Source organism: Zychaea mexicana (genome assembly GCF_025766255.1).
Source record: "Zychaea mexicana strain RSA 1403 chromosome Unknown BDB00scaffold_28, whole genome shotgun sequence".
Classification (NCBI taxonomy): domain Eukaryota; kingdom Fungi; phylum Mucoromycota; class Mucoromycetes; order Mucorales; family Lichtheimiaceae; genus Zychaea; species Zychaea mexicana.
The window spans coordinates 234,726-247,196 of NW_026516691.1; the positions used below are offsets into that span (position 1 = coordinate 234,726).

The following is a 12,471-nucleotide window of genomic DNA, read 5'->3' on the forward strand; positions in this document are numbered from 1 at the left end:
AGAGGGTAAACGTGTAATGATGATAAGCTGCTGATAGTTCCGGCGATAAACTCGATGTGATACCCAAGCGTGTTAGTAGCAACAAAAAAGATGTCAATACAGAGCAGTATTTTCCCTCGGCAATGATGATAATAAGGTTGTAGAAGAAAAGACGACGACGCTTGATTGCTGGTATTTGGGCATTATTTACAGTCCACCCCCTTTAATTTCACACTCGTTGACTTTCAACCCTCAAAGTTTTGGGTGCTGTCAAACAAACAAGAATAGCGGGGAGCACTAGTAAGTTGTTCTCACAAACTTTCAACCCATACTGCTTTCACAAACGATTTAGGAATTCACGCTATGGAATCACGAGCGTTTACTGCTGTACAATTAAGATCGGTTATCATCTCCAGCATCTTGTATATTAAAGTTCTGGTGGTGTAGCGATCCCAGAACAGTACGCCGATACCTGGTCCTTGGATTGTAGACATAGACAAAGCAGCACCCTCTTATTTATCTTGAAATTTTTCCTATATTACATATATTACAGACATGTCTGCTACCCACAAGATCATCAAGGTGACCAAGGAGATAGACACGATTACTTAAACATTCAACATATTTTAAATTATCCTTTGCAGATCAAGTTTTTGCTGCAGAGTTCCAGTGAGGATCATTTCCATATCGTAAATGGTAAAGCCTTTCTTTTTCAATGCTTGTCGTTTCGCCTGCTCGCCCTTCTTGTCTGGATCGGATATCACAAGCCATGTAACGTCGGTATTTGATGGATCCAAATCCGCTTCCTTTTCAACAAACTATCCATTTCCAAAACGAATTAGATTTCTTTTTCTCATCCCTCTCCGCTTTCCCTTTGGATATGCTACTTACCTCGCCTCCAGCGCATTTGACGATTTGCCTTAGGCTTTTACGTGTTTCTTTGTCACTCGACACAGAAAACACATTATATCCTTCGAGCAATGTGCCTCTAATGTGTCCTCTATCTACCGTTTTACGGTTTTCCCGTGCAATTTCTAACGACTCCCTAAGGTTAAAGCAGTACTTTTCTTCTTTCTCCGGGTCACTGACGACGTATTCTTCGGTATCGAGTAACTCGCCGGCTTTGAGTGAGTCGTTCACCCAGTCCTCGGTGACTACTGGGAGACCCAAGTTGATGGCAGATAGACAATTAGGCGTCCGTACCATCTTGTTCCCAGCGACAACGCAGTCTGCCTTTTCAACATCCTCGACAGAGTCAGCGCCGAGCTTTTTTTGGATACGCTATATATATGTATAGTAGAAGTACATAAGGAAGTGTTAAGGATCGAATTCGCACAAAGTAAAGACAAACGACAAGTACTGACATTTGCAATGGTTTCTTTAGGTCCTTTCATGAAACCGGTGAAAAGGACTTTTCGTCTTTCAGGTGTTTTGATCGCTTGTGATGATTCTATTAACTCCTCAATGATTTTCTTGCCTGTGCTTTTTCGTGATCTTTTCGCAGGTTCTTTTTCGCTACTTCGACTTCGGGAACGACGTGAAGACGATGGTTCTTCCGGCGCTGGACTTGGCGATTTTTGCTTTTCGGTGTCTTTGTCCTTTACTGTTTCTTCCTCGTCCTTGCTCTTATTGCTCTTTTGACGTTTGATACTTCTTTGTCCACAAGCATTTGAAGCGCCGTCGCTGTGTTGCGCATCGGTATCGCTGGTCGCAATTTGTTGTTCACCGCCATTGTCGTCGTCGCCGTTTCGACGTTTGTGGCGTTGCACACTCTTAGTGGATAATTCCTCGGTGGACGTCGATTTTTCTGCTCCATCATCACTAGCGCTCAAGTGTTTTTCTTTTTGCTCGTTGGTACTATCTTTATCTTCAATCCCGTGGTCTTCCATTTCTACTGCTGTCACTTTTTGTCGCGGTCCTTGAGTTCGTTTTGCCCGGTTTTCACGTTCGAAATTGTTCATATCCCTGGCAGCGCGATTGTTCATACCACCAGCCTTTTTGGCAGCCTCACGACGACTTTGTTGTGGCCCATGTTCTTCTGCATCTTTTTTAACAAGTAGAAGGTGGGATTGCTCTGGTTGGTGGCCCTTCCACCAGCGAGACATGAACTCCAGATCAATTTCAGTTTTTCCCACCAAAGTGCGTAGCACGCTACTGGCGGGAAGATGGATAAAGCGGGTATCGCTGGTAGGATAGATCGTCCAGTCTCTAAAACACTCCTCGAGCCAAATATGATTCACAACAGGAATGTTCATGTTTTTGGCAGGTCTCCATTTGGCTGAATCTTGGCTATCATATAAATAATTGTTGAGAATCCCATGCTACCTTTTTTCTCTCTCTCTCATGCAGCTCATTGTTCCATTTCATATATGTATTTGGAAGCAAATACCTAATGCAGACTAAATGCGTCGTGTCTCTTGCCAAACCATTGTGTACGTCCATACCGCAGTGAATAGCAAGTCGTCTCAAATAGTCTCTTGCCGTGTCTCTATATCCGGTTATCGTAACAATCTGTCAAAAAGAAAAATGAAAACTTAGTAGCTATGTTACAAGGTTCTTAGACAAAGATCACATTTAGCGAACATGTTAAGCATACCACAGCTTGACTTCCCGGAATACCTCCTCTAGGCATTGGATAATCCACCAAGGTGCTGGTCGGTGCATGTTTCTCGCCACGCATGATTGTGTTAGTCAACCACCATGTCGAAGCTACAACTTTGCCATCCTTGGAAGCTTGTTTATAGACCGGAGTCGAGCGATCCTTGACAACAACGGTCGTAACTTGATCCTTGTTATACTCGCTTGCGATTGTAGCACCAGCCTTTTTCAGATAATCCAGCCAGCTATCCAGTAGCTCTACTTCCGGGATGAGGTCTGGCTCAACATAGAGACATTCACCAGACATGTAAAGTTGCGGGGTCTTGCCAGTGTCAATGACGTAGCCCTTCTGCTTGTTGAACTTGGAATCGTATGGAGGAAAGATGGGGTGCGAATCTTTGTTGATGGGTTGGTATAACTGCTTCTCTGCCTTTTTCGTATCGACCACTTCTCTTTCCAGATTTTTTTCAAATGTATCCATGTGAGCTGGCTCGTTCACCATTGCTGAGGGATCCTCAGGAGCTGCGCATGTATATTGATATGGATCCTATCGAATAGATTACAGACAAGCGATTTAATTTAGCACTCGGTCATCTTACAAGCCGTTGGGTAAGCCGGTAAGGGGGGGGGGACAATCATCAAATCATCCCATTTTTTTTTTACCTCGCGAACACGTCGCCGAAATTTGATACACTCTTGAATGAAATGTGGTGTAACGACAAACGCTCCATTTACGAGAGCATCTCTCACCGTTTTCTATAATCAAAGCGGATAAATACGTGCATATGGTAGGGAAGACTTGTCCAAGTTAGCAAACGATTACTGGATGCTTACCGATCTTGCTGATGAAGTAACGAGATGCGTGGTTTCTGGCGAGTATTTTTCCAAATATTGCCCTCCCAGTTGTTGCATTGAAGCACAAAAGACCACAGCATCATTTACCGGTACCTGTTCCACGCCAACCCAATGCATCCCCCCAAGAGATTATGCATGTTAGAAAACTCTCGAAATAAAAAACCAATACATGACTACATATTACATCAATTGCCGTTAGGACCATGCCCGAAAAGATAAACGACGGATCAGTCGAGTAGTATTGCGCGTCGTGTACAAACTTGTTCTTTTCTGCTTTTTCAACCCATGCAGGCTGTGTTTTTTCGTGTTTAGATTCAAGTGCATTAGTTTTGGTACCCAAGAATTGCTATTGTTTCTATGCATGTGCTCAAGCACACAACCCTTTCTCTAGGGTGTGTGAAATGTGGCATTACCGTAACAATGAAAGGCGGTTCGTTTTCATGCTCTTTTGCCAGCTCAATTTGCTTTGTTGCAATTATGTGAGTCGCATCTTGCTCGTTTTCTGCTTTTTGAGCATTATGTTCTTGTAGCTTGTTTTCAAGCTATATATTTATTTACAATGGACAACACGGAGAGCACGGAAATGTAAGCTTGAAACTCGCGAGAATTGAATGACATTCACTTGATCTTTCCAAAGTAAGGAAAATAAAAAAAAGTCTATTTTACCTCGCGTTGCTTTCTGAGACTCAACGTCTTGTGGAGATAATATTTGACATTTTTAAAAAGAGGTACATTTGTGTCGTCTTTTTCTGACTTTTGTCGTCCGTATATCATTATCGGTAAAGGTAATAGAAAAGGAATCAAAGACTACAAGAAAAAACGCGCCCCGCGCTTCGTTTACGCGCTGTCGGAGCAATTAATTTCGACGAAGTCTTCTTTGCAGGAACGCGCATTGTTTCATTTATTTATGTTGTTGGCCGTATATCGAGAAAGCATCCTTAAAATATCTTTGCTAGTCTCTTTTCCTATGTCTTCAAGTGCTTTCTCTTGTGCTACTGCTTTTGCGAGGGATGCTTTTTCAGCAGGTACTGCTAACGCTCCTCGCTGCATATTACGGGCGATCCCTGCCATTGTATCTCTACATAACTTTTCGACGCTCTTTTGGAATTCTTTGACGACTGACAATCGTTGACGCAGTTCCGTAACTTCCACCACCATGTCCGATGACTTTATGCGAGGTTCAATGGTTAAGTCGGTGTCACTGTCGGTCCCTTCTCGACAATAAGTATCCAGAAACTGTTTTTCGTTGTCATCCAATCCGTCCAGCAGATGTTGAGTAATGGGTATGGGTATAGGTTCTTTGGTTGCTGCCGCTGCCGTTGTTGTTGATGTTGTGGTTATCGTTGTTTCTGTTTCCAATGAGGATCGAGACGCTTCATCGAGCATTGCAGCATGTTGCTGAAATAGCTTGCTGGTGACTTCTCGCCATTCGTAATCTTCTGTTTCTAAGCTGTATTTTTATAGTAGGCGCATTGCTGTCAGTATCAGCCTTGCACATACTACTAGTTGTCTTTCTCTTGATTTTTATATTTTTACCTCGATAACGCTTCTTTAAAGTCTCTTATACGTTGTCGATTGATGTCATTCCGTGGATTTGCATTTTTCTTAACGCTATTCAGCGTGAAACGGGATGGTTTATATGCGTAAATCGATGTGTTGATCTCTCCTTTTACCAGTCCTTTAAGGATCCGAGTCTGAATATCAGAAGCTTTGATTTCCAGACAGAAAATACGCTGATCAGCCAAAAAGCTTCGACGTGAACACGGAATAAAAAAAGTTCTCTAGTCCCAAGCTAAGAATAACTCACCTATCCGATCTGCCTTTTGTTCGTTTGCAGTGCCTCTACCAAAAGTGACCTTCTTTTTTTGCATTGCTCCATATGCTGACCATATCATTAATTGGCTCATTCGTACAGGCTCTACCATATTGACAGGAATGAACTTGCTGTACTCTTCTGGAGATGCACCCGACGGTGGTCGTTCTAAGTGTTTAAATAGATTGTTATTTCTCAATTGGCTTTTTTTATTAAATCGAATTAGTCACTATTGCTTGTTCGTGAAGCTAACCTAACAGTCGCCATTCTTCAGAGTCTACTGAATTCGTTGTACTGTAGGCTTTTGATTGTTTCGGATGCGTCTTTAACGGACTCGTTGGTGGCGTTGTAAGCGATTGCTCCTATTCATGTATTAACACGACTGATTAAGCATACTTCAATGCTAGTTATTGGCTTTCTTTTAGTTTTCATTCTTATTTTTTGTTGCTTACTTTAGACGAAATGGTTGGAGAGGCTTGTGGTAGCAATGAATAATGGTGTTCTAATTGTTGTGAAGGTAATAAAATGGTTGCTCCTGTTAAATTGTTGTTACTGCTTTCAAAGAATCGACGTTTTTCTGGGGGCGTCGGCAGGTCTGATTTGAAGCTGGTGTGTGATGAGAGTGCAAAGGACTCTGTGTCATCGTTTGGCCGTTTCATGAATGTGGCCATGCTTATTTACGGAAAAAAAAAATTGAGGAGAGAACAATAATTTATTGGCACTCAAACGATGTTTGGGGGAAGAAGGGGAGCGCGCAATAAACAGGTCCAGGAAAAACCATGGAAGCAACAAGCGCACCATTTCTAAAGATGATATGATGGATGCTGCAAAAAGGCAGGTGAAAATGTAAAACTTGCTTGTGTTGGGTTGGTAGGATCGAAAGGGGGAAGAGGTGACTTGGTAGGGGAGAATAACTGGGTAACAGCAGCGATGATCATGGCCGTACTCGAGAGAGAATCACGACTAAAAGTAGTGTACCCGACACGCACCGCAGGGCAATCCCGGTTGACACATTGGAGAGCGCCATGGACCTTCACTGACTTGATTTTACCGTTTTTTGTAGCCTTGGTTGCCGTTGCCATCACTAGTGGACAAAAGCAGAAGAGACAGGTTTGACTAGTTCGATATTCATTCTGCAATACCACCGGACAACAAATTCTATGTTCATTGCGCATCTTGCGGCCGCCGCGCCGAGGTCGCCCACGTAGATGGGAGCCTACGCCTGTGCCGGCAAGGCCAACACACATGACAGGACGCAGGTTTTTGGATGGGATTCCTAGCTTTTTCGAAGTTGTGCTTCTGACGTATTGGCGTTCCTTTGTCGCAAGTTGCGTATAAAGACGACTTGTAACAATTTCGCGGTGACGGTGTTCATTGAGGCAGCGTTGGAATAATAAAACTTGCGTAGAACGTCGACATGCTGTAGCCTGACTTTTTGCCTTTTGAAGATTTCCGCTGGATCGCAGATGCCAACGAAGCAGTTTTGCTGTAAGTCGTGGAGAGCATTCCGCTGTATATCAATGTAGTTCTAAACATTAAAGCAAGATAAGCTAAGTATGTAAACTGTCACGTATGCGTACAACAATTTTACATGAACATACCTTCTTCAGCCGGTTCTCCTGCCTCACCATGAACTTTTTTGTTTTCGTCGCTTCATGAATCTGTTCGTGTGTGATTGTGAATGGCTTGGGTTGTTTTAGGTTTCTGACTGTAAGCGTTTCAAGATCAATATATTGCTGCTGTTGTTGTAGCTGCTGGTCCTGACGCTGGTCCTGATGCTCTTGCTGCGGTGAAGCTTTCATCTCACGGTCCAACAGAATCCGCATCTGCTGAATATTCTGTCGTGACATCCGTATACGTCCTTTGTGCTCATTGTGATGGATCCGTTTTCAACATGGTTCAAGACCCAGCTGGAATGTATTGCTTCCTTTTTTGATATATGCGGTGGCGGGCTTTAATGAGATGTTGTAGCATCACTATGCAAACACTGCCGCTTTGCTGGTGGTTGTTGCTCTTCAAATGTAGATCCTTCCCGCTTGGCGTCACTCTGTTCTTGTAGGTGCAATTCAGAACTTCCGACAGCATTTTTTAAATCAAAGGTCGTCTGGCGCTTCGCTGGAGGTGGTGGTTCTAAATCCATGCCTTCCCTCTTCATATTTGCTTCTGTGGCATCGTGTCGCGGGATTGCAGAGGGTGAAGACGTGTCGGACGCTTGGTTGATTGATACATTTGCTCCAAGCGAGCCTGCTTCGGCTAATCTTGGCTGCTGCCGATAAATTTGCTGCGCGTTGTAGAGAGAGACGTGGAAAAGAACATCTTGTTTGGTTAAGGCTGTTGTCTGGGACATTATAACATGACCGTAGTCTGTACCACCGTAGACTTGACCCAATGGGCAATAATTTGACAGATCAATATTAGCAGCTGTATCTTCGCACTAGGGCTTTTGCACAGTCGGTATTATTGCTGGGACAGTAGTTGCAGCGGCATTGTCTTTCTTGTTGTTTTTCGCCTGCTCGATAAACTACAATAATGGGAACGTATCAATTAACAACCAGTACATGTGCTCAAGAAGTTTAGAGAGGATAATATTACCTTCTGGGTCTTGTATCTACGACTCTTTTCATTCTTCAAATCACGATGATTAAGCAGCATAGCGAGCCTAGCTTGCCGATTTTCACGCACACGTATCGATAGTGCGGTACTTGCTTCGATTCTTTCATGTTTGGTTGCAAACTGAAAACGATTTTTGGCTATTTTGCGTTCCTTGGCGGTTTGTTGGTATTTTTTCCTTAGAACACCATGTCTTCTTTGTAGCTCTTTTATGCTCGATGTTGCCCGCTCTTCATCAGCTTGTAACTGTTCATGCGTCTTATCGGTCGTCCCAATGGTTGCTGACGCTCCTGACCGACCTCCCTTCTTTCGTCGCTTCCTTCATGATTCCAACGATAGATACGGTCTTGTCTGGTCGTACGATAATGCGATTATAGAATTCCATGCGATGTCGGTCCGCTAGTGATTCAACACGAGACTGATCGAAGAAGGACCATAGCATAGCATCGGGGTTATCTCGAGCTCGTTCACACGATCTAATGGGATTGTTCTGGTCATCTAGCACTTGATATTGACCTTGAGCCCGTCCACGATTATGAGGTGTCAAAATCTCGTACATGATTGCTGGTGTCAATGCCTGCACGTGGATATTGTGAGGTGCAACATCAGGATGAATAGCGACAATATGGTCTTTGTAGCCAATAGCAGATAGAATCGTATTTGATAAGACTACGAATGGAAGCTCTGTCATGAAGCATCGGGTTTCGTCGTCGGGCGTGAATGGTAAAAGTGCGTTGGCAATCTTTTGCACAGCTGCGACCTCCCATGCAGCAAGGCTTTTCATTCGTGTGAACTCCGTGATTTGAGTTTCTTCTACGTCTCGGTCTCGTGGTATACTCGGTGAACGTAATAACGCTTTCAGTAGACCTTGCAACGACTTGATACGCGAATAAGATGTCTTCTGCTCGTTGGGTGTGCTATCTTGGGTTCTTTGTTGTTCAGACAGTTCATCAACTTGTGCTTCTTGTTGCGACAGTTCCATATCTTGAGTTTCATCTTCATGCGCAGCTTCACGGTCAGCCATAGTAGTAACCAGATTGCCCAATTGGATGGTTCCGTTTTCGTCAACGACAGGTAGCGAACGCGTAGATAAACAGTAGATATCAGATAAGCGCTATAACAAGGGATAATGAAAGCTAATTTAGAGAGAAAATCCAACCTCTTCAAGTTCAATCTCGTCGTTACTAGAAGCAACACTGTCATCATCTTCATCTTCAATATAGTCAACAGTCTAATAACCACATGTTTAGTTAGAGTCTCTGACATATAAACTTGGAAAATCATGAAGAGGGTTTGAGTAGAGTGTGTAACATAGAAAGCAAGCTTTACCTCATCACCAAAAGCAAGGCTGGTTTGGTCATCTTTTATTCGAGGTCCCTCCTCCTCCTCTGGTTCAATGCTTTCTCCAACAGGGGCTTTCTATAAAGCAACTCAATAATGGCGATATTAGGATACACCTGCTGGTAGAATTCACTCTACATACAGTCCATTTCAAAAGAAACATACCTTCTCCTTCAACTGGGTGACGATCTTGTCTAACCGATGCATACATGCTTTGATTCGTTGAGCAAATTTTTCTGTTTGTTCTGGATATTGACTTTCTAATCGTAGGTGCCTCGCTATCTGCCGGCACTCGTGGCGTTGCTTAGACCGCAGTTGTTGGATAGTATACTTGATTGGTGTATTTCTGTTTTTTTCCTCACGCTCCCACGCATCCTTGACAAGTTTTCGGCCTTTCCGACGTTCTCCTTCTCTTTTTTTGTCGCCAAGTTGATGCGCAACAGATCCAATGTCAGATGATGTAGGGCTGCTTTAAAAATCTTATCACTCGCCCATATGTTGTTGAGGTTGGTGCTGTACTCGTTTATCGACGCCTCGATCGTTCTTGACAAGCCTGATGGTGCTGCTGGCAAGCCGGGGTTCTTGAAACAAAGGGTATGCCATATAGGGTGAATAGTGTCGGTAGTCGTCTTAGTTTTTGTCCCAAAGTGGTGCGAATTCAGATAGTACAGATGTCGTTTTGATAACAGCCCTTCGATATCACGTTGATGAGGCGATCTGGAACCATTTTCTTCCTCTTTAAGCACTTTTAAATCTTGATTGACCATAGGTACACAAATTTCACGCTGTTGGTCTAGTGCAGTCTTGTTTTTCATCTTGTATTCGTTGGGTAGAAGCATCTGCAAATCGAGTTTCGTCAAGGCAGGCGTGATTCAAACACTCCCGTCTTGATGGAGAACAATGTCATCTTTTGCCAGCTTACACATGGTTGCAGTGACAATGGTGCTGAGATTTGAAATGTTTGTCGTGATTGCTTTAGCTTTGCTGATGACTGTATCATGAAATAACTTTGCATTGACGTCTGAGCGTAATATGTTTGGCAATCCCATCGGTGTTGTTGTACGATACAACAAGTCAGACTCATTGGTGTTCTCTTGTAATTCATGCCCGCCCTCCTGTTCGACGTCCTCAGGCTCTTCCTGTTCTGCGTCTTCTGAGTCGTTGTCAGTCAATTGCCTTGACAGGCGATCATGTAGATTTTGTAGCCAAAATGTTTGCCAGTGCTTCTTGGGATCACAACCGCATGCACGCAACAGGGGGTAATGGGTTTAACACGAAACAGTTATTTACATATCCTCCTTTAGAAGGAAAGAAAACAAACATACTTCTTTCCTTCTAGATAGTAGGATCTTATTCAGACATACCTTTTTGAGGTGGATTCTATAAGTATCATTATTTAATGAGAAACTAAATGTCTTTATTTTTTAAAAAGATAGTATTATTTAATTGATGCTATCTAATTATATTAATTTATTAAAAAAATGTTTACAAAAATGTCTTTTAAAAATTTTAGCAATCGCCCTATTCCCCCTTCGTATCCTGCGATTAACTTTAAACTTCGTTTGGGTTATTTCTAGTTATTGGTTTAAAATACTTATTTATGGATGTAATAGATTATTACAAACTTATTATTCTTTATTAGAGAATAATATTCTATCCATTATTAAGTTTATTAAACATAAGTATTACTATTCTATAGATAAAAATCATTTTAGATTGCATCTGTATTTTTAATTCCTAATATTCTAGTTGATTCTATTCATCTTTATTTTATAGAATTTATTCACTTCATAAATGATAATCTTTCTAACATTTTTACAGGCTCTTTAGGTTTAGTATTACTAGGTTTATTAATTTATATAAGTTCTGCCCCTAATTCATCTAATACAAATCCTTCATCAAAAAATACTTTTAATGTTAATTTTAGAGATGGAGGTGTAGGGTCAAATAATCATCCATCAAATAGTAATTCTAATAATGATAAGCTAATTACTTCTCCTGGAGTTGCTGCGGGAATTATTTCTGGAACAACAATAACTGCTGCAGTTAAAATTGCAAAAACAAATCCTAGAAATGGATTGTTTTTAGGTGTTGTTGGTACTATTGGTGGTTTTGCTACTTATGGATTAGGTGAAATAATGAATCATAACTATGAAGAAAAAAAAAATGAGAGAAACGTATGAAAGAATGTATTATCACTCTATTGAAAGATCTAGTAGTCCTCTACCAGATGGAAACTTCAAAATTAATTCTCTAAATGAAAATAGTAATAATTTTGTAGAATTAATTTCAAAATTCATTGAAAATCCACAAGATGTATTTAATTTATTAAATGAATATTTTAGAGGTAGTAATAGAAATCCTACTCCTATTTTATGAGGATTAAACAATAATCTAATGATTACAAAAAATTAGAAATTTTTTTATAATCTATAATTTTTTAAGATGCCAAGAGATTAAAATCAAAAAATAAAATATTTTTGATTTTCTTGGCATTAATATATTTTTTTATGTTTCATAATGATCATTATCTAAATAAACACCCCCCTCCCCCTCCTCCTCCAACAACAACAACAACAACAACAATAAATTGTTCTTGTTCTTGTTTTTTCCTAATGGTGGAAAATACTCAAAATTATTATTTTGATGTATTTTCAGAATATCAAAAAATAAAAACTTTATTTTTTAGATATTCAAAGAAAAGGATAAATATAAATATTTATCTCTTTTCTTAAAAAATAGTTTATTGATAGAAATTACCCTCCGGGTTAAAAGCTTGCGTAGCGAGCTAATTTCTATCTAATAAATCTATTTTTAGAAATAAAAATAATAAGGATAATTTTATTATCTCTTATTATTATTATTTCAAATTAAATTTAAATTAAATTTATTTTAAAAATAGAAAAAACAAGTTGTTTTTCTATTTTTTAAGAAAAGAGATAAATATTTATATTTATCCTTTTCTTTGAATATCTAAAAAATAAAGTTTTTATCTTTTGATATTCTGAAAATACATCAAAATAATAATTTTGAGTATTTTCCACCATTAGGAAAAAACAAGAACAAGAACAATTTATTGTTGTTGTTGTTGTTGTTGTTGTTGGAGGAGGAGGGGGAGGGGGGTGTTTATTTAGATAATGATCATTATGAAACATAAAAAAATATATTAATGCCAAGAAAATCAAAAATATTTTATTTTTTGATTTTAATCTCTTGGCATCTTAAAAAATTATAGATTATAAAAAAATTTCTAATTTTTTGTAATCATTAGATTA

General features: G+C 40.3%; 4 protein-coding genes across 4 annotated transcripts; all 4 read right to left on the minus strand.

The window, feature by feature from the left end:
- Positions 1–457: 457 nt before the first annotated feature.
- On the minus strand, positions 458–4,239 carry BDB00DRAFT_974414 (uncharacterized protein). The gene is made up of 10 exons (XM_053129900.1): positions 4,099–4,239; positions 3,846–3,974; positions 3,617–3,724; positions 3,412–3,525; positions 3,241–3,333; positions 2,576–3,124; positions 2,369–2,490; positions 1,344–2,268; positions 871–1,260; positions 458–797 (listed from the first exon to the last, which is right to left on the minus strand). Exons 1-10 carry the CDS (start codon positions 4,204–4,206, stop codon positions 606–608), a joined length of 2,730 nt encoding a protein of 909 aa, XP_052980640.1. The 5' UTR covers positions 4,207–4,239; the 3' UTR covers positions 458–605.
- On the minus strand, positions 4,240–6,017 carry BDB00DRAFT_938372 (uncharacterized protein). The gene is made up of 5 exons (XM_053129282.1): positions 5,698–6,017; positions 5,499–5,607; positions 5,240–5,413; positions 4,969–5,140; positions 4,240–4,882 (listed from the first exon to the last, which is right to left on the minus strand). The coding sequence occupies exons 1-5, from the start codon at positions 5,914–5,916 to the stop codon at positions 4,330–4,332; spliced, it is 1,227 nt and encodes a 408-aa protein (XP_052980641.1). The 5' UTR covers positions 5,917–6,017; the 3' UTR covers positions 4,240–4,329.
- Positions 6,018–6,028: 11 nt separating this feature from the next.
- Positions 6,029–6,693, minus strand: BDB00DRAFT_818936 (uncharacterized protein). Its single transcript, XM_053123198.1, has 3 exons — positions 6,588–6,693; positions 6,363–6,525; positions 6,029–6,329 (listed from the first exon to the last, which is right to left on the minus strand). Exons 1-3 carry the CDS (start codon positions 6,618–6,620, stop codon positions 6,049–6,051), a joined length of 477 nt encoding a protein of 158 aa, XP_052980642.1. The 5' UTR covers positions 6,621–6,693; the 3' UTR covers positions 6,029–6,048.
- A 986-nt stretch (positions 6,694–7,679) lies between these two features.
- On the minus strand, positions 7,680–10,589 carry BDB00DRAFT_787218 (uncharacterized protein; the record flags this gene model as incomplete). Its single annotated transcript, XM_053120679.1, has 8 exons — positions 7,680–7,766; positions 7,838–7,958; positions 8,155–8,969; positions 9,015–9,086; positions 9,185–9,274; positions 9,559–9,989; positions 10,119–10,372; positions 10,561–10,589. 8 exons carry the CDS (start codon positions 10,587–10,589, stop codon positions 7,680–7,682), a joined length of 1,899 nt encoding a protein of 632 aa, XP_052980643.1.
- Positions 10,590–12,471: the final 1,882 nt, after the last annotated feature.